General features: G+C 43.6%; 1 protein-coding gene across 7 annotated transcripts in view; it reads left to right on the plus strand.

Annotated features, from left to right (window-relative positions):
• pou2f2b (POU class 2 homeobox 2b) overlaps positions 1-18,301 on the plus strand; it is a 64,322-nt gene extending 46,021 nt beyond the window's left edge. For 3 of the 7 annotated variants that reach the window (XM_026183828.1, XM_026183830.1, XM_026183826.1), the window contains 15 exons: positions 5,568-5,633; positions 5,829-5,863; positions 6,264-6,320; positions 7,153-7,272; positions 7,462-7,797; positions 8,152-8,257; positions 8,350-8,441; positions 8,561-8,707; positions 8,801-8,942; positions 9,099-9,247; positions 9,754-9,951; positions 10,052-10,287; positions 11,563-11,631; positions 11,972-12,045; positions 15,935-18,301. In XM_026183828.1, the coding sequence (XP_026039613.1) occupies positions 5,568-5,633; positions 5,829-5,863; positions 6,264-6,320; positions 7,153-7,272; positions 7,462-7,797; positions 8,152-8,257; positions 8,350-8,441; positions 8,561-8,707; positions 8,801-8,942; positions 9,099-9,247; positions 9,754-9,951; positions 10,052-10,287; positions 11,563-11,631; positions 11,972-12,045; positions 15,935-16,263 (2,156 nt within the window). In that variant the 3' untranslated portion in view covers positions 16,264-18,301. Of the gene's footprint in view, positions 1-782; positions 928-5,567; positions 5,634-5,828; positions 5,864-6,263; positions 6,321-7,152; positions 7,273-7,461; positions 7,798-8,151; positions 8,258-8,349; positions 8,442-8,560; positions 8,708-8,800; positions 8,943-9,098; positions 9,248-9,753; positions 9,952-10,051; positions 10,288-11,562; positions 11,632-11,971; positions 12,046-15,934 lie in introns of those variants that run through there. The other 4 variants (XM_026183829.1, XM_026183827.1, XM_026183831.1 and 1 more) reach the window with 4 other exon arrangements.
• Positions 18,302-20,596: the final 2,295 nt, after the last annotated feature.

Here is a 20,596-nt window from a genome sequence, read left to right on the forward strand (position 1 = left end):
GGGTTTCTGTGGTGTAGCACTCACTGTGGCGTGGTCAGTGGTACAGTGAGTGTTGTGACTGAGTTTTTCCTTCCTCTCGGCTTAGAGTGGAGCTGTGGTTGTTATACTTAGCTGAGGATGTCTCACATCTTCTCTTGTTGGTGTCGACCTCCCTCGACAGACCACCTTACGCCCACTGGTGTACTCTCTAATGGCAGTCCCAGCGTCAGACATAAACATAGATATGACCGGGGCGCGGGAGCCGTGACTCATGGTAAACTGATAAAACTGCAAGATCTGGCGTAGAATTTAGGGGGGGGGAACGTGATCAGCTGAGTTTTGGAGAAGTTTTGATCCTCCGCTGGGTTTTATAGTATATAAATCTATCATAGAGTCGTCTGTGATGTCAAACCCGCTGTTTTTCTCCTTTGTGTGTGTGAGTGAGTGAGCGTGAGTGTGTGTGTGAGTGGCTGTTTCCAGCCGCGCCATCACTTTCCGACGGCACCAATCATCCCCCTCCTTTTCAACTCCTCTATCTATTCGATCTCCTCGCTCACTCACTCACTCTCTCCCACTCTTTAACCTCTTGCGTGTCTCCAATTTCTTTTTTATCTTTTTTGTATTTTTCTCTCCTCTTTGAGAACAGTTCCTACTCTTTTGAGGCTTACTTCCTGTGTGTTGCAGGATGTGGGGAGGAGGTGGGGCTTGGGGGGTGTGGACTACTGTCATGTGCATGTGTGAGCGAGAGAGAAACAGAGAGAGAGAGAGAGAGAAGAGAGGGGAAGAGTAATTCAACCATATGATTTAATACACTCCTCCTTTTGGTTAGAGAGCGACAGAGAGAGGGAGAGTGAGAGTTATTCTTTAGGTCGCGTATACGCTCTCTCGCAGATATGACCAAGACAGCGGCAATAGCAGCAAAGGACTTCTCCAGCATGTGGTTGCCAGGTGAGTGACTGTCTGTGCAGCTCTCTATCGTTGCTGGCCTTCATTTACCAAGACCAATTAAGCTTTGCGTGAGTTAGAGGGACGTGTGTGTGTGTGTGTGTGTGTGTGTGTGTGTGTGTGTGTGTGTGTGTGTGTGTGTGTGTGTGTGTGTGAGAGAGAGATTGTGATATGCTGTTGATTAATGCCAGTGGGTCTAACAAGCTCAGCTAATTGGGGAACATCAAAGGGTGAGAGGTGGTACGAGGGATGGAGGGGGGGTGGATGGATGGATGGATGGATGAGTGGACGCCTGTCTCTTGCATAGGGAAAGGTCAGTCACTTCACCAGCCCGTAGCATGCCTCTGTTTGTGTGTGTGTGTGTGTGTGTGTGTGTGTGTGTGTGTGTGTGTGCGTGTTTAAACTGAATATTGAATGCTAAATAACCTTGAGGAAAATGTAATGAAAAGTTTATTTGAAGAGTCTTTTCTAACATTCAGCTAATGAAAGGCGACTTCTGCAGCTCGACTGTGTTTCTGTACTGAGATTACTTTTCATTGTCCATCATCAAAACACTTTCTCTCCAGTGATGAGCGCCGTTACTTGTGTGTTCACTTTACAGATGTTTTTTCTGATAAAGTGCATCTTTAAAGCTGGAGGATACTTTGTGTTTGTGTGTGTGCGATGGAGCATTGCATTGATTATTGCTCATTTTCAAGTCTGTCAATGAATTCCAAACTCTCTGATTTAAGGACAGTTATGTAAAAAAAACCTTTTTTTTAGCCTCAGCATTTACAAATAATGCGGAGTAGGAATAGTGTAACTCTTCCTACTCTGCGTCTGGGTGGTCCGCTCAGCACAGCCTATGAGAACAGGCAGACAAAGTCTCGGTTGACCGACGACCTACGAGAGATCAGCAAGCAGTTAGCTGACTCACCCGTTACCCGAAATACAATTTCTAAATGTCAATTAGCTCACATTACTCAGTCTTTGTCGTCGAGATAGAATTTCTAAAAAAATATATATATAAGATCTGTGATGTTCACGGTTTATCAGTGAGTGATTCACGGCACAACATTCACAGAGTCACTCCTTAACCTCATGTGGTCACTGCTGTGACCTCTGGGAAGTTACTCTGACCAAAGTGACATGTCCTTCTCGCAAACTTCAACAAACGGCACATCACGCCAGATTATGTAACGCACAGCTTCACAAAGGTGCACCGGTGTGGAAAGCCAGTGCGGTAAACATTCGTGTATATCGGGAATAATCTTGTACAATTATTTTTGATGTGTCACCTCGTGAGCCGTGTTTAGGTTTTCTGTAAAGTTAATCATTTTTGCTCATTTTAAACATTGAAAGTAAATGAATGAGGGAAATTAAGTGTGGAAATTTGAAAGCACTCAGTCTTATTAATCTGGTCAAAGTACATCATTGCCATCCGTAAAAAAAAATTATTTACACTGTGTAGAAGTGGGAAAAAATGATTTTATGGGCATTATGTGGTGGTGACCTTTGTCTCTCAGTTCCAGCAGCATTTGGTTACATTCATGTGTTTTATTCACTTGTATGAGGCATTTTTATGTGTTACAAACAAAAAAACACAACAATAGTAACTTAGATTAAACAAACGACCCAAACTGACAAGAGCAGAGACCCTCATGACATGTTATGGCCTTGTTGTGGCATCCCAAATTTGTTCCTTCAGGTTCTCACTGTATTTGTTTTTTCAGCTTGAGTTCTTCTCTTGATTCCTAAATCATCGTTTTATTATTATTATTATTTCTAATATTATTAATATCTGTCCAGCCCCATATTTTATCATTACTATATTAACAATTTAGACACTAACATGTTCTTCCTGCTTGTCTCATCCTGGCACAGATATGCGATTGGTGTTGACATGACTCTTTGACATTCACTTTTAAATGGAAAATGTTTCTTTGCAATCAAATTCGGCAACCCTCAGCACCGCTTGGCTTCTCAAATCTGTAGTTAGTAAGTTTTATGACTCCAGTTCCCAGACACCCCCCTTGGCGCTGGGGTTATGTCCTGAATCAGGAAGTTGGGTGAAGAGTTGGTGGGGAGGGGGGGAAGGGGGAGGGGTTTGCAGGGTGGTTGCAGTGGAGTTTCATCTCGGCCAAAATACCCAGAGGAGAATAACAGAAACAGTCCAGACTGAGCACAGGCACTGTTGTTCCTTGTTCCTTTCTATTGCATCATTTATTCATGACACAGGATTATACAGCATTAAATTTGCTCTGCTGTGGATTCACTCAGTATGGTGAAGCAACTCTGAACTCTACTGTTTAACTCCAAGGGCTGCATATGCTGTAGCGGAGCAACAATGACAGGGCTGAGCAATTAAACCTGTTAGAAGCACTGTCTTATCCCTGCAGTAAATGCAGTTTGCACCACATGTGCAAAAAAAACAGTCAAGAGATGCGTCCTCCGCTTACACTGTAAACATGTTCAAAGCGTGTAAGTCACCCCAACACGAAATTATTTGTGTTTGTGTGTGCAGCAGTGTGTTGTAAAAGAGAGGGAGGTTTTAAAAGAGTGAAAGAGAGAGTGAGAGAGAGAGAGCAGGCTAATATTAATAGCCTCGCTGACAGTAAGTGTTGGGTTTAGCACTCTGCGCTCAACCCGGTACAAGGGGAAGTCGGGAGGGGAAGTGAGAAAAAGACACTACATCTTGATATACTGTCCCACCACTGTATTACTGACCACATTATCCACCATGCTACTGTCTGTAGACCATTTTTAACCATGAATCAACGCGCACCTTCTCCCCGTGTCCTGCGACGGGGCAGCGCAGTGCGATAGGCAGCACTTTGGGAGCTCTGCATTACTTCGGTTTTATGAGCTGGGCAATCATTTTATATGAGGAGGGGGATTTGGCTTTAGTATTGTACACTCCACGCGCTGAAGATCGCAGTGTAACAGGGCCCAATGTGGAAGAAGTGGAAATTTTACAGTGTGTTATAGATTTTTGCTGTGGGGTACAGTTTGTTACGCGTGGCAAAAATTTGTGATTATTTAGAGGAAGATGTTATTTCTGTGCATATTCGGTGGGTTTTTGTCAGAAGTTGAGCAACACTGGGCAGTTTTTTTTTTTTTTTTTGGTTTCACTAATAGCCACATCACGTAACACTGAAAGCAGGTGCCAAATGAAATGCTGGAATAACCGCAAACTGACCAGAATAATATATTAACCAGATGTTTGCATCCGCATCGTTGGGTGACCGATTTATCTTCAGCTATTTAAGGGAAATCCTGCAGTCAGTGTGTGTGTGTGTATGCACATGCGTGTGTGTGTGTGTATTTACACAGGGTTATAGCCACTGGCGGCAGAATGGCGCTTTTCAAGCTGATCATCACTTCCCCCTTTCCCTAAAGACACTATGTGTACCAAAGTCCACTGTTCTCACATCTGTTTCACTGAGACGAATGTGTTTCTGCAGCTGAATGAACATCTGATAAGGGAGTGACTCTTGATCGGTATCACTTTTTACGATTAGTGACTGCACTTTACTGATGCTTTGCTAATTTAAAACTGGCCTGGGGTCAGTGTTGGTCAGCAGAGCATCTTCTTCGTGTGTGATTACTGCCCCCTGATGGCGAAAACAATGCTTGACCACTTGCTTGTTGGACATTTTCTATATTTAAGGTGTCATGCTGATAAAAGGCAGAGGGAAGATGTACAGTTTATGTCATGTGCAGCCCGTGAGACTACAGGATGAAGAGAGGAGACATAAAGAGGAGAGGAAGGGGGGGAAAGAGTAGAGAGAAAAAGGAGGAGGGAGACTGAGAGTTTATTATGCAGGTGGCAGATATAATTAGTTGGTCGTTGGGCAGATTTGCATGTTTTCACAAAAGGGAAGTAGCGCTGTGTATCTGTGTGTGTTTGTGTGTGCGCATGTTAAGGAGTCAGAGCAGGGGGGGAAAAAAGGGTTTCAAATGGACACAACAGTTTGTGGTTTCAGACAAATAAAAAGGCTTTTATAATGAAATGGTACTGTTGTACTGTAACATAGAAAGAAAACTGCTAGAGAAACACCCACACACACACACGTGTGTGTAGTTATATATAAACACCCGCTCACCCACACTAATTATCTTCAGTCCCATCTTTCCTGTACACCCTGCTACCAAAATGCTCCCGTGTTTTTGTGCTAATAAAGTAATTAAAGACTTTAGCTTATTGTCTCCCTCCATTCATTGCTGTTGCTATAGGGACTGTCCCAATTCAACCAGGAAGTGATGTGGTCTTGTAATGAGTGACACACAGTGTGAGACATTTTTAGTACACCAAGTCTCCCACGTAAACACCTTGAGTTAAATTTAGAACCAGCAGACACCTTGGGTCAACCTACTCTTATGTTAAACCACTAATTGGAAAGAAAGAATGAATGAATGTGGGCTCAGTGAATGATTCAGCTACATTGTGTGGTGTACAGTGTGTAGGCTCAGGCTGTGACCTGAAAACATTTAACCCTAACCTATCTGAGATGAGCGCCCTGGCCGTACTCTTTTCCCTTCTGTCATCTAGATTGTCTCCGCTTGCTTCTTCTGTTATTCTGTCACTCTCTGCACTTTTTATCTGACACATATTTAGGAGTCAGCCTGTCTGACTTGTTTATCTGCGTGCTTTCCTGTTACAGATATCAGGATGTCAAAGCCAGGAGAGGCTGAAAAAGTCGGGGCTGACTCACCATTGGAGGGCACAGGTAAGCGGCGAGGGTCTGAGAGGCAGACGGCAAACACACACCCACACGTACACGTGATTTAATGCGGAATATATATGTTAAAAAAAACCAAAAAAACAAAAAGAGCGACACATGCATGACTTCGGAAATTGCAGCTGTAAGTTGATGCAGTGATGAAGATGTCATTTATCACTTTTTCCTTTGCCACCCACACAGATTCAGAGCGGAATGGACCAGAATCAAATCATCAGGTACATGTTACTCCTGTGTATTTACCTTCATCTCCCCCCCCCCCCCCCTTCATCTTTTTTCTGATTGATCCACCTAAGAAGAAGATTCAGTGTTGCACACACACTCCAGCACAGAGTCTGACATAAAAAAAAATATTTACTTGCAACATTTTGATAAAAGAGCTCCATCAAACCTGCCTTTCCTTTCTTTTTTTTATCTGTTTTCACCAAAAGTCGGTACTTCCAGACAAACTAACCATCACTTCCCCCATCGATTAGTCCCTCAGTTATTTGCAAGTAACATCGCAAGCTAACTTTTCACACAGTCAGGAATCCAGATATCCATTTTTCTTTTAGCAGAGATGGAATATGATGCATTTTGAAGTAATTTCTAAGACTGTGTCTAATTCTTCTCTTCTAGACTCAGTCAATGAAAGCCTGTCCTTTTCCTCTGTCACCAAACCTGAGCAGCACCAAGGTGAGTGTGTGCTTTTGCGTGTGTGTCCACATTACTGAACTGTGTGTGTGTGTGTGTGTCTGAGCCTGTGTTTGCGTTTGTACATCTTTTGTGTCTCAACGTCACACGCTGGGTTTTATTGACGGTACGGCTGCTTCAGCTTTGTGTTCATTTCTATGCACTGAATTACTCTTTTGTCACGCTCGACGTTGAGGTTGATAATGTGTCGACTCTCCACCCAGTCCCCAATGTAAACACGTTTGCAAAGAGCAGAGAGTATGATGGCACTCGTGTTTTTCACAAAGCCTTTTCAGTACTGAAGTAAATCTGAAATATTACTTCTCACCAAAAGGTAAAATCTTCCCTATTTGCATACCACAAGAGATATTCAAATAGGTACGCTGGAAAAGATCCCCTCTGTCTGTCTGAACATGGCTGGGTCTGGGAGGAAAGATCAACTCTTTGAGAAGGATGGGACAGGGGAAAAAAGTCTAGTGGAGTTGTATTTTATCACACAGACTGGGGACACATTTGAAGCATTCGAGGAAATTGCACGCTTTAAGACATTCAAATGATTTATCCTAGTGAGCTATGTGTCTTAAACATGGATAAATTCTTATAGTCTCATGCTCTAGAATTGAGTTAAAGTAGCACTTAATTAGTCCAATATTATCCAAAGATATTTAATATTTTCCTAACTTATGGATATCTGTGACAGGATGGCATTTGCTTGCATAGTCTCGATTGGATAATTACAAACACGTTTATATCAAATCGAGCTTTAATTCTAGCGCTGGCCCTCTAACCGTGTTTCCATTTCTGTATATGCTTTGCTGTTATGTCTTCATCTTAGAATAAGATGGAGGAGTGTGCTGACATGTCCCCAGCCCTCCCTTCCTCTCACGGCCCGACCCCCTCACAGACTGCTCTGCAACACACACAGCTCATGCTGACCGGCTCCCAGTTAGCAGGGGTAAGACTGACTTGTAGTATGCTCACACAGACACGCACTTGGCTTTTGCTTTTGCCTCGCTCGCTCCTCTGGTGGTGCTTTTTGAACACTTTGTTTCCCTCTTTTGTCACCTTTGTGCATTTCCCACTCTTGATTTCTTAATCCTCTCCTCTCCTTGCTTCTCCTCTCTTCTCTCGTCCTTTCCACCAGTTGACAGCTCTGTTGCCGGCGCAGCAGCAGCTGTTGCTGCAGCAGGCTCAAGCGCAGCTCCTGGCTGCAGCTGTGCAGCAGTCCAATGCAGCCCATGCAGCTCACGCTGCCCACGCAGCCGCCCAAGCCAATCAGCAAGCTCAGGCAGCTGCAGCAGCCAATCAGCAAGCCCAGCAGCAGCAGCAGCAGCAACAACAACAACAGCAGCAAGTGGGGCAGCAGACTCAGTCGCAGTCCCAGGGACAGAATACACAGGAGCAGAGCGCCCAAAGCGTCCCTGTCCCACCTCCTCCATCCCAGCTCACCCTCTCCCAGCCAATCCAGCTCACTGCCCAGGTACTGGCTGCCGTTAAAGCCACTTCCTGATGAGCGGCGTGATTGAGGAGCCGCTATCAATCCATGGAGCAGCTCATAATGCATGTCTACTGTAGATTTCGTGATTCACAGTTTCCACCTTGCATGAACGCACACATTTTCCTTTTCTTAACTCTGACGTGACAGAAAAAGTTTTTCCTTTCGCTTCTACGCGTTCTGTTGGTATACATTTCATATACCTCCTTTCCTGAGCTGGAGGAACCGTATATAACATACTAGCACATTTTGATGTGACTAAGCCGTCCTTCTGCTTGTAGAATTGCAAAATCTTATTGTCTGTCTGATGTATCCGTTCTCTCTCTCTCTACTGGAAAGGACATTCAGCAGCTGCTGCAGCTACAGCAGCTGGTGTTGGTCCCCGGCCACCCGCTCCCGTCTCCTGCCCAGTTCCTCCTTCCACAGGCACAGCAGAGCCAGCAAGGTGGGGAGGCCCTTTATGGCAGAATAACTTATAGATACAGTCATTTAGACACAAATTATACACAGAACTCATATTTTGCTTTTCTTCTTTAGGACTCCTATCGACACCAAATCTTATTCCGCTACCTCAGCAAAACCAAGGGAGCCTGCTCTCTGCTCCGACTAGAATGGGGCTTCAGGCACAGGTACAAGGAAACTTTGAAGCTTTAGTCAGTGGAAAAGAAAAACCCAGCCTCAGCAGCACGAGTCATTAACAAACACTTCTGTTTCTGTCTCACTCTCACTTTCACTCCTCCCGCTGCAGCGAGATAAGGGTGTGGAGGTGAGTGGTGGAGGTGTGACCACGGTGCCTTCCGTGACCTCTCACCCCGAGGACCCCAGTGACCTCGAAGAGCTGGAACAGTTTGCCCGCACTTTCAAACAAAGACGCATCAAACTAGGCTTCACACAGGTAAGTGAGACACCTCTCTACACCAACACTACATGCTTTGGGTTTTTTTGGTGAATACATTTAAATTTCTTTTGCTTTTAATCTGTCCATCAGGGAGATGTAGGCTTGGCCATGGGGAAGCTGTACGGCAATGACTTCAGCCAGACCACCATCTCCCGCTTCGAAGCCCTCAACCTGAGCTTTAAGAACATGTGCAAGCTGAAGCCACTGCTGGAGAAGTGGCTGAATGATGCAGGTGAGATCACTGCAGTCACACAAACTGGAATATCAGATTGAGATAGAGATGATTCACAGTATTTTCCAAGAACTGCAGATGCACAGAGTAGGTGTTATGACTGTTGTCAGTTGAACGTTAAGCTTGTGTGAACGTGCTGGTGAATTTGCCCTTCAGAGACCATGTCCATAGACAGCACCCTGCCCAGCCCCAGCTCCCTGTCCTCACCCTCTCTGGGCTTCGACGGCGTTCCCTCGCGCCGCAGAAAGAAGAGAACCAGCATCGAGACGAATGTACGTGTGGCCCTGGAGCGCTCTTTCATGACGGTAAGATGAGTCAACTTATTATTACAGTGACTGTCTTTTTTTCTGTATTACACAGGATTCTTTTATCTTTATCCCTTTTATGTTGGTGTTGCTCATAGGTTATACACCAAAAAAAACAAAACAACTAAATGTGGATTTTAAAATATTAAAAAAGTCACCGAAATACTTACTTAATAATACTTAATCTTGCCCCAAATGCAAGATCCACCGAGGCAGACTGATCTGACAGTAGCTGGCTTCGCCCCTCTTAAAGTGTTTTTAAGTACAAATAAAGATGTTTGTGGTTTCCTGTCACCACTGTGTATGGTTTTGTTGTCAGCCTCGCAGCACTTGTAACAAACACATTGACAAATGAAGCCTTCAGCTTCATTAGACACCTGACAGTAAAGTAATTTGTGTACACAGCCTTTTATTTTCTGTAATTTTCAGATTTTCATTCTTTGTGGTTGTGAAAATTCTTCACGTCTTGCCGTTGTTAATATTTTCCATCATGCCGCCTTCTGCAGAACCAGAAGCCTACCTCAGAGGAGATCCTGCTGATCGCCGAGCAACTCAACATGGAGAAGGAGGTGATCCGGGTCTGGTTCTGCAACCGCAGGCAAAAAGAGAAGCGCATCAACCCGAGCAGTGCCACTCCTCCTCTGCCCAACCAGCCCCCCACAGCCCCACCAGCGCACAAGCCACCCTGCTACAGCCCTCACATGGTACGCCTAGTCGAACGCATTGCAGCAACTTTCCCAAAAGTATTTTTATCGAAGTCGTCGGTAATAAACACGCCGCTGTCCTCTTTTTCCTCTCTGACAGATGTCCAGCCAGATGTCACAGGCCGTGACGAGTCTCAGCAGCACATCGGTGACCACCATGTCCTCCGTCTGCCCTCTGACTTCCAGCCTCACCTCCACCCACCCCTCTCTCAGCTTAACCCACACCCCACTCAGCTCCACTCCCTCCCCGGCAACTCCACCTCCTCCACCTATTCCTCCCCGCAGCACAGCCAGCCCGGCCACCCCCAGCCACAGCACACTCAACCTTAACACAGGGTAAGAGGCCACGAGGCCTTCACAGCAAAGCACCTCAGAGCACCTCTTACCACCGCAGCTTTCACCCAAATAAATGCAGGTTTGACGATAGTGACAGAGAGACATATGTGGCGTAGCTGTTGTTCTGTCTTTGACAGATTTGATACCTCTCTGAGTTTGACGACTGACTGCTGTGGATCCTGAACGTGGAGCGTCATCTCTGGTGCTAGCAGTGTTGGAAAATTAAAAGCAGCAATTCAGTGCAGAAAAAGAAACGTTCCAGTTTTTATTGGCAACACCCGTTTTGTGCTTGTGAAGAAAATAAACTTTGCAAACAGGAAATATAATATTTTGGACATAACTCAATTCAAAGCTGTGACAAGCACATTTAAAAAAGATTAATTCGCCTCCACTGTCAGCAGAAGTATCAGAAAATATACATCAAAAAATATGTGTAGGAAAAAAAGGGGAACTGCTGTGCTCCTTTTTAGCTCCATATCCCTCTAGACTAGCTCTGCATAATAATTCATAATAAGCCTGAATTATCTTATACCAGCTCCCTGTGCAGCTCCTCAGTTTATCTCCCTTTAGGCCAGTTTTCTTCTGATTGCCTCTCATAAACAAAATAGTTAAACAGAAAGTGAATAGGGCTGATGAGCCTGAGATGATCAGGTTAAGTGTATTGTGCTCACTGACGCTATGTTGAGTCATAAGTAGACAAAAAAGAAGGTCTTAGACTGAAAATTTAGAGCCACCTGAAGCCTAAATATTTATCTCACACGGATTACGTTTACATATACTTGTATCATTAACCCGAATACTAATTAGTCATTTAATATGAGTAATATTATAAAATGCAAAGGATTAATATTTAAAACCAATCTATGTGCGTGGTTGAACATTAACCTTACCCACCAGCAACATGAAGTCAGAGGTGAATCATCGGTTTTAATCATTTATCTTGATCTGCAGTCTGAAAACGCAACTGCATACGGCCACACATTTCCACAAACACTGCTCACAATCAATACTGCACTGCTCCACGCTCGGTTCAGCTGCAATTTGTAGTTAAATGCTTTTTACTGTACACACAAACACACAAACAGTGACTGAGCACATAAGCATTAACTGATATCCCAGCATGCCGCTGGATGCCACTGCTTCCCCTGTGCAGCAGTGCATGCTAACTCTGTGTGTGTGTGTGTGTGTGTGTGTGTGTGTGTGTGTGTGTGTGTGTGTGTGTGTGTGTGTGTGTGTGTGTGTGTGTGTGTGTGTGTGTGATTTTTGTGTTCACAGCTTATGGCGAATGGGTAAAAAGAATGGTGACGTGTCTAACTACATCACCGATTTTGCTGCAAACCTGAGGTGAATACGACTGAAGCACACACACACACATTACACACTTTAGACAGTTCAGATGTGTTTCTTCATTATTTCATGTGAATTCTGTGTTAAGATGAATAATACTTCATTAGGTTGCTCTGTTTCTTTCTGCATTTCGAACCTCGTTTGCATTTGTGCAGCCAACAGTCAGCAAACTTCTGCTCTTTATACGTGCTGAGATGAATTTGCCTTCTGCCTGTCCTTGCCACTAAACCTGCTTTTTCCTCCCCTCCCTCACCTTTTCTCCTCTGCCTGTCTCTGTTTGTGTGTCTGCTTGCACATGTGTCGTGCTTGGTGCGTGTGCGCGCGCGTGTCACAACAGGAACACTGTGATGGGAGTTAACACAGGGATGAATCAAGCCCTCCTCGGTAACAATCCCCTGGCCACTATCCAAGGTGTGTGTGTGTGTGTGTGTGTGTGTGTGTGTGTGTGTGTGTGTGTGTGTGAGAGAGAGAGAGAGAGAGAGAGAGAGAGACATTGAAAGGAAAATAGGAGAGAGAATAACAAAAAAGAGGTACAAAGCCTGCCTTCAGCCCCTCTCATAAACAGAATATAATTAAAAGGTCAAAGCTGAGGTGGAGGTGAGGTGGTGTGCAGTATTATTTCATTTCTTGAGCAGTCTCAGGGTCAGAGAATACATAAAAAAAACCCATCTTCAGCAGAAAGGCGGTGCATCGTCCTCCTCTAAAACTGTTAGAGAAGTCGTCCTCTCAAACACACCTACACACATAAATGTTAAAACTCAAATGCACACTCTTCAGGACCCCTACATAAACCTTCCTACACTCAAGAACAAGACAAAAATAGCCACAAAAAAACTTTTGTGTCCCACAAGAGTGACCAGGGAAGAGTCCCAGCTAACGTCAGTTTAGCAGAGCTAGTTTTTAACCTCGCTTTGTGGGGTGACAGCATGAAGGGGGAGGGAGCTGCAGTAAAAAGAGAAGTGTGAGGATGAGTAATACAGTTAATACATGGTGGGTGAATCAGGTCGCACACGCTGATTACCGACTGGAGACACGGATGAATGGGCAAACAAGTGTGTTCATCCACAGTTGAGAGAGCTGCAGAGAAGAGGAATAAACTTATTTGTCATACATTATCATCTACATGCATGAACCCATCCCATCAAGTGTCTGTGTGTAAGTGACGGTGGTGGTTTACGTTAATGTGTGGGCTTGTTTCTGTCTTCGTGCTGTCTCACGCATCCTTTTCATCTTTTTATCTAATCATCAAAAATATGTTGAGAGTTTGAGGGAAAACCTCAGAAGAAATCTTTTCGAGGCAGTCTGTTTGGGAAGTTCGTCATAAGTCATCTTTCAGTTTAGGTGAAGTTCTTTTTATATCGGTAATTCAAATAGCAGGCAGAGGACTTATGGATTGTTGTCAGAGTATCTAAAGTCAACAGGGGATTTTAATCTTAAAACATCACTGAAAACCAAACGTTATCACCGAAAAGCAAAAAAACCACCATAATTGTTCTTAACAGGCTGTAAATCAGTCAACACATAAGACATTCTCCACTTTAGAGCTGTCTGGTAGCCAAATACTTCTGTTAAAGTGCCCATATTATACTTTTAGTCTTCCTCTTTCCTTTAAAGGGGGCCTATTATGTTTATTTCCCCTTGCTTTTATTCTCGGACTCCACTTGAGTAGCTTTGCATAATTTACAGTTAAAAATAATCAGCATAAATGTACCTTATTTTGGGCCTCAGTGCAGCCCTACTGTTCACCCACCGTCTTGGAAAAAGCGGTTTTATTACCTCTCCCTTTAAGGCCACACATTTCTCTTGGAGCGTTTGCGGTAAACAACACAGAGCCAAGATAATATTAAATATAACTGCTTTCGATGATCATACAGAGCCAACGGTAGGAATAAACCTTCTTATCAATGTTCCAAATAAATATATTTCTAAAGGTGCTATTGGCATGAAATTCTCACCAGATGTCAGTAACAACCCATCCAGTCCACACATGCAAAACAAAAAACACAGATGTCCATAAGTTATGTGTAGTGATGGTAAATGACACAGGGTAACAGTATTACTGAAATGTATTTAATACTTTGTACAAAAGGCTTTATTGGCAATGACAGCCTAAAAATGCCTCATGTATGGAGAAACTAGCTGCGTGCGTTGCTCAGGTGTGATTTTGGCCCGTTCTTCCACACAAACAGTCTCTGAGCTTTAGTCATTTCATAGATTTTCAGTGGCTTTCAGATGATTGGTCTCCATGTTATTCAGCAAACCCTAAATGATCTTCAGCATGCTTTTTCTTCAGCAATGAAGTCCTGTGTGGCACCTGCTGATTCAAGGTCCTTGGCTCTTGGATAACTCTTCTGATAATTCTTTTCACTCCAAAAGATGCTCGCAGGTAGCTTGAGTAGATTAGAATTTCTTCTGTAATGCCATCACTATGTCTGCAACAATAAAGTTGCGAAGGGCTTGAAGGCGCTCATTAGTTTTACCCATCATGAGATGTTTATTGTACGAGATCTTTTTATAGGCCACCAGCTGGGACTAAACTAGATTACTTTCTAATTACAGATGGATTTTAGTTGGTTAGATGGGTTGTTAGTGACATCTGGTGATAATTTCATGTCAGCAGCACCTTTAGAAATGTATTTACATAGAACATTGACAGAATGTAGAATAGATAGATAGATCTAGCATATGAGACACGGTGACTTGATTTTACTTTCTCGCTCAGCTGCTTCTGCAACTCTAAAATGTTTCATATGCAGGGGCGAAGAACTGAACTTTTATTACTTACTCCATTACCTTTTTTGAAACCACAATAGAAGAAGATGGCAGTGAAACCTGCTATGATGTACAGAGACGGTGACACAAAAAAAAACAGGAGGCAGAGCTGAAGATACTCAGATATTTATTGGGAGTGATGGAGATGTAGTCCGAGAGGCAAGGCTGAGATGGTTTGCAGAGGAGGGATAGTGAATATATTTGAAAAGGGATGTTGGAGATGGAGCTGCCAGGTAGGAGAAAAAAGGGAAGACCACAGAGAAGTATGAATGTAATGAAGGCGGAGATGCAGAGGGCTGGTGTGACAGAGGAGGATGCTAATGACAGGATGAGGTTGGGGCAGATGATCCACTGTGGTGACCCCTAATGGAAAGAAGAAGATGATGCTACAGCAATAGACAAATCACAATATAATTACTAACAGGGCTAATGCTACAGTCTTTCTGCTTCTCTTTTACTCTTTACTGCATAACTCTAGGAGAAGGCCGTATTTACAAATGTTTCTTTTCCCAAAGAACAAACATTAGAAGTTGTACAGGCAGTTAATGCTTCCATCGAAGCTGCAGGTTTTGCCACAGTGTCGTGAAATTAATACATTTGTTTGGCATCCAAGCCCAGCCTCAGGGGGTCACCTGCTAGTTCACTTCTCCTTGTCCTACTCCTACAATCCCAAGCACAGATAAATGGGAGAGTTGAGTCAGGAAGGGCTTCGGATCTGTGCCCGATCAACTAAGTGGGTCCCTCTGCTGTGGTGACCCACTGGGAATAAAGGAGCAATCAAAAAAGCATCCTTGGTTTTGCTGTATAGTACACAATCGACCGCAGATCTTTGGTTTTGTTTTTGTGTGAGGTCTATTAGACAGCTATGCTATTTATGTACGTAACCAACGCTGCTTCACTGTCGACAGAGCAGGGTGAAAATAGGCAGCATGAAATTATAAAAGCATGCAAACCTATTTCAGTAAATCCGCAAAATAAAATAAGCCTGCAGATGTGCGTAAAATGAGCACTTTAAAAAAAAAGTGTTCCTTATGCTAAACAGTCATAAACATGAGTGTAATTAAAATTCAGCTCTCTATCTTTGGCACAGTCTGTGCATGAAACAGCCAATCACAGATCTCCGATCAGCTAAACTGATGCAAACCTGATCCCCTAAGATTAGCTCGCTGAAGATATTTCACAATGTTCGATTATTTTTAACAAGCTGTTACATCTCGCGCCAGTGTGTTGAAATGGGGACTGACATTAGGTTTTTTTGAAAAGAACAATTTCCCACTTTTTTCTAACACAGGGTGGGATCTGTGCTGCAGGAAGTCATTTAGTTCAGCAGTGGAAGGTGAAGAAGCCTGAGAGAAGGACCACTGTTACTAAACTAAAGATGATGAATCCCCAAAAGAAATAAGAAAAAAAGACAAATACTAAAAGCCAAAACTTAATATAGTATTGATTTTATATTCTGATATACTGTGAAAGTGTCCTCTGGCCACGGTGGGCAATTTTATTAACCTTTTTTCTCTCTCTGCCTCAGCCCTAGCAGCCAGTGGTGGCCACCTACCTCTTTCCACTCTTGAGGGTGGGAGCAAGGTGATGCTGGGGGCATCCGGGGGTCAAGGTGGGGGCATCCCCTCCTCCCTCTTCCTCAACCACCCCGCCCTCCTCCACATTGGCCAGAATCCCAACGCCGGACTGGTCAGCACCACCGTAGCCAAAGTCTCCCAGTCCTCGCCCTTCCCCTCGGCCAGCAGCATCAGCCCCACACCCTGCTCCCCCTCTCCCTGCTCCAGCCCCGCCTCTTCCTGCTCCTCCAGCGAAATGGCACACAGCCCGCCCTCTCTGGGCGGGGCCAAGATCGAGTGACCCCCTCCAAGGGCCAATCAGAGAGGAGGAGGAAGGAGGATACTATAACCTCGCCTTTCACACCAAAGCTATCTCTTTCTCTCTCTTGTGCTCTTCTTTCGTTATTTTTCTTTTCCTCAATGGCTCTCTCTCTCCTTCTCTCCCAGTCTTTCGATGCCAAAAATACACAGAATGAAAGAGGAGAGATGGAGGGAAAGAGGTGAAAGAGGGGAGAAGGGAGAGAAAGGAGAAGATTGAAACCAAAAATCTTTATCTATCCAAAAAAAACAAACAAAGATGGAAAGGAGGCAACGTGGGACCTTTTTGTCAAGAACACGTGATGTCGACACGGCACCTCTCCACTCTTTCTCTTTGAAGGAAAGCAAACCGATGACTCTTTAACAAAGAGATGTTAGGTAGAGGTGCTCGTCGAAGTGCATAAACCAAAAATGACAAAAGAAAAACTTTACTATATGACAAAGGAATGGCGCAAGGACAAAAAAAATGAAGAAGAGGAGGACTTTGCTTTCTTTTTTTTATTGTTGTTATTATTAATAAGAAAAGCTGCGGGTCTGAAGGAAGAGGAGTGGGGTGGATACGTTTAAACCAAAAATTTACCTGAGGAGGAGGCGGAGGAGGAATACACAATGACAAAAAACAAAAAAAATCCCAAAAAATCGACAACCATACCAAAATCACAAATACCAAAAACCAAAAATACGGAGAGAAAAGCTTTATTCAAAGGACGTGTAAATACTGAAGCTATCCAGGACCAGGACTCTACTGCTACTTTCACACAACATACATACACACGCACACATGCACACACACGCCCATCCATTCTGCATCGACTCATCATGTCTGCGTCTGCTCATGTGTTTCCTATAGGTTTGCATGTTGGATTACTTTGAATGATTTTCTAACATCTGCTGTGTAAAAGCTCATATACGATTGTATGATATGTTTCTCAGCCCTGCTCTATCTTCATGTGTGTTTAAGTCTCTTTACCTACCTCTGGTCGCAAGAGCATAGGATAGTTTGACTTTAACTTCATAGCAGGCCTGACATGTTTTACACTTTGAGAAGATTTTTTTCTTTTCTTTTTTTTTTTTTTGTTAACTATTTATTAGTGCCATTATGAACGGTTTAGCTGGTATTTATTTTGTATGCTGTTGTAGTGTTAGCTTTGGAGTGTGAGTCATTGTCATCGTCATCTTCAGGGTTTCCGCCAGAACAGAGAACAAAAAGCTGTCGGGTCCAGCTGGGGATTTAAGGTGGCACTCGGTTAAAGGTGGCGCTCAATGGCTCCTCGCCCGCCGTCATGCACGGCCTACTGGCAGGACAGCAGGACTGTGTAGGTGCGGCTTTTGCTATTTCTGTGCCGATGGTGAGAAAACGGGAGAAAGGGAGGCACAGTGCGTTTCTCTCTCCTCTTAACATGAAGATAAAATAATGTAGGCTATACCAGCAGGAGAGCGCGGTTAACCTTGTTTACATAACCCCCCAAAAAAAGATCCCAGCCAACAGCTTTAGTCTTTAAATAAGTAAAGTAAAAACTTGCCCCTCAGTTTGGACCCAGAGATCCCGTGAGGGGCTTGCAATACGCTGACGGAAACCCTGATCTTGATCTTCATCGTGGACGTGTCTGTCTTCATGGCATCTTGTTTTTAATGTGAACCTTCTCTGCAGGAACATACGTTACAGTGATAATAAAACGCTCATCTCAGCCCTCACCAAGTGCCAATAGTTCAAAGATAAAGAGTTGGCACATTTCAAGGAGTGAATGAATTTTTTTATTTTATTTTTTCTTATCAAGACCTAAACATTTTCTGTTGTGCTTAATCAGACCCGTTCTTTGCTCGGTCTTAAAGATAACCCATTATCGGTGACTCCACGGCTTAAATGAACACGCCCTGCTAAACTTCACACTCTGAAAATGATGTTTGTAAAGAGTGGTGACCGTTTGGAAAGTATGAAATGGGGCTGTGATTGGAGATTTGCAGGAATCACCGTTTGAGATTGAAGGCTAAACAAGTCAATAAAGCCAAGTTTAGTCACAGCTGGCTCTCGTTCCTGCCTCGTCAATCAGCGTAGACGTCCTGACACCTGTATGTCTAGACATGTTTACTGATATTTGTCTGTTTCCATCATCACCCCATCAATCATTTCATTTTCCACCTCAGACTGCCATTAATTCTCAAATGGAAACCAAAGCATTTTTTCAAGGCTGGGCTTTTCTATAAGAGCCGCAGCCAAGACACATGAACACAATACAGAGACAGAGGTGGAGATGAGGGGGGCGGGGGGAGCTGAGAACAGGAGGGTAACACTGGAAGAAGCCCCCACTCCCCTCTGCTGTAATCCCCTCCACCCGGCCCGTCCAAGAAACCCAACTCGGGAAGGGGGGGTTTCTTTATTTATACGGGACTGATCCTTTACTACAACAAAGAAGGGTATGCTGGGACACGCTGTAGTGAGCAGGGAGCAGGTGTCACATGTTTTTTGTTGTTTTTGCTTTTTTTTTTTTTTTTTAAAGAGGATACCAAAAATAAACCCAAACCAAATAAAAACCAAACAAACCCAAAACCCAAGGAGCGACAGAAGCAAACCAAAAAGAACCCAAACCAAATGTGGCTGGAGGGAGGAGGACGGGAGGAGGACACGGTGCAGGAGATGAAACAAACGAAGCATCGCTGTGTGTCTGTCTGTAAGCGTCAGGGCTGCAGTGCCAGCCTGTCTGAAACTGTGTAGCATGGATGGAGGCGACTTAGAGGAGCAACAGACGGCTCCTCCCCTCCTCTGCCCCCCCCTCTCCAGCTCAGCTCTCTGGTCCTGGATGGAGCTAAACGCAAATGACCTCACTGAACTGAAATCTTATTTAAAAGGAAAAAAAAATCTGTTTTTATTTTTCTGTTGGTTGGTTCCGATTGTTTTATCTTTGCTGTGTCTCTTGATGCCGTTTTATGTACTGTACTTTAGTGCTTATTATTACTTATTTGGGATAACGTACTCGCTTACTTACTACAAGAGCTATTTTTTTTGTAGTCGTGCTAGAGATTTTTATCAGGTGGTTGGAAAAAAATACTGTGAAAATTTAGCTTCCAGATTTTTATTAGATAAAGAAACGGACTGTCTCGGCAGAAAAAAAAACTGAAGACGAACACAATAAGCCAAAAACGAAAAGAGTTGAATAGCAAACCTTAAAAAAAATTAAAAAATGCCAAACCAAATGAACCAAACCAAAAACACAAAGTGGGCAGGGACAGATACCGCCTTTTCTGCACAAGGGTGGAGAAATGTGTTGGTCTCAGTTAGTCTGAGTGTGTTTTTCTGTATTTAAGCGGTGAGAAAAATAAAAGGTTAGCAGTGATCTCTTGTCACTAATCCCGAAACCCAAAGACAGCAGCGTGAAACGCGCTCACAGATACAGAACAACACACACAGCGAAGGCCTCGGTTAAGGTGATGTGTTGCAAGTTGGACGCAAACGTATCCAAAGAATATTTGGTTTGATGCGCACCGGAAAAAGACAGTCGACACACGAGAATCGTTTCACAAACCAAGCTTTAGATGTGGGGAGAAGGGGCGTGGTCGCACCTTGAAGGTGAATCCTTTCCTCCACGTTGACTCTTAGACGGAATGTACCTGTTAGTGCTTCTATAGATTTTGTAGAAAAAAAAGATCTATGTTCTACTGCTTACTTATCGCTAATGTATTAAAAAGAAAAAATGCTTACAAAAAAGACTTTGAGAAAAAAAAAAAGATCCTTAAAAAACATTGATGATAATAACTTGATTTTAGACCAAAAATTTAAACTATCTCTCTTTGGATTTTTCTTTCTCCTTGTTAATCATGATTTAGACTTTTGATTGTACTATTTATTCAGGGTAGAGTTGGTTTGTTTGCTTGTCTTTATCTTTGCTATTTATTTGGTAATTTATTCCTATAGTTGTTTTTTCATTTTCCTATTTTGGGGATGTATTTGTCATGTTTTTCTTTTCAACACCCTTCTGAGGTTCTTTCTTCTGTCTTCAAACCAAATAATACCAGAAATGCAAACGCAGGTTCTGTTAGGGGGGGTTATATGAAGATATTCCCTTCCTTTCCTCATCGAGACGACTTTCCTCTTAAAGGGGAAGGGAAGCACGCAGCGGTGAGAGGTAGCACTGTGCGGACCGACGCTTCATGATTTGCAGGGGCGCAGGTTTTGTGGACGTACTTTGTGTCTGGGTGTAATTAAAAGAAAAAGTCGGTCTAAAATCCAGCGTCGGTGCAGGGAAAGGATAAATATGATTTGTAGCATGAAGTGTTCTTTGAGGCACAATGCTGCCTCTGTTCTCTATCTTTTCTCCACA

This window comes from Astatotilapia calliptera, chromosome 11 (genome assembly GCF_900246225.1).
Source record: "Astatotilapia calliptera chromosome 11, fAstCal1.2, whole genome shotgun sequence".
NCBI classification, from domain to species: Eukaryota; Metazoa; Chordata; class Actinopteri; order Cichliformes; family Cichlidae; genus Astatotilapia; species Astatotilapia calliptera.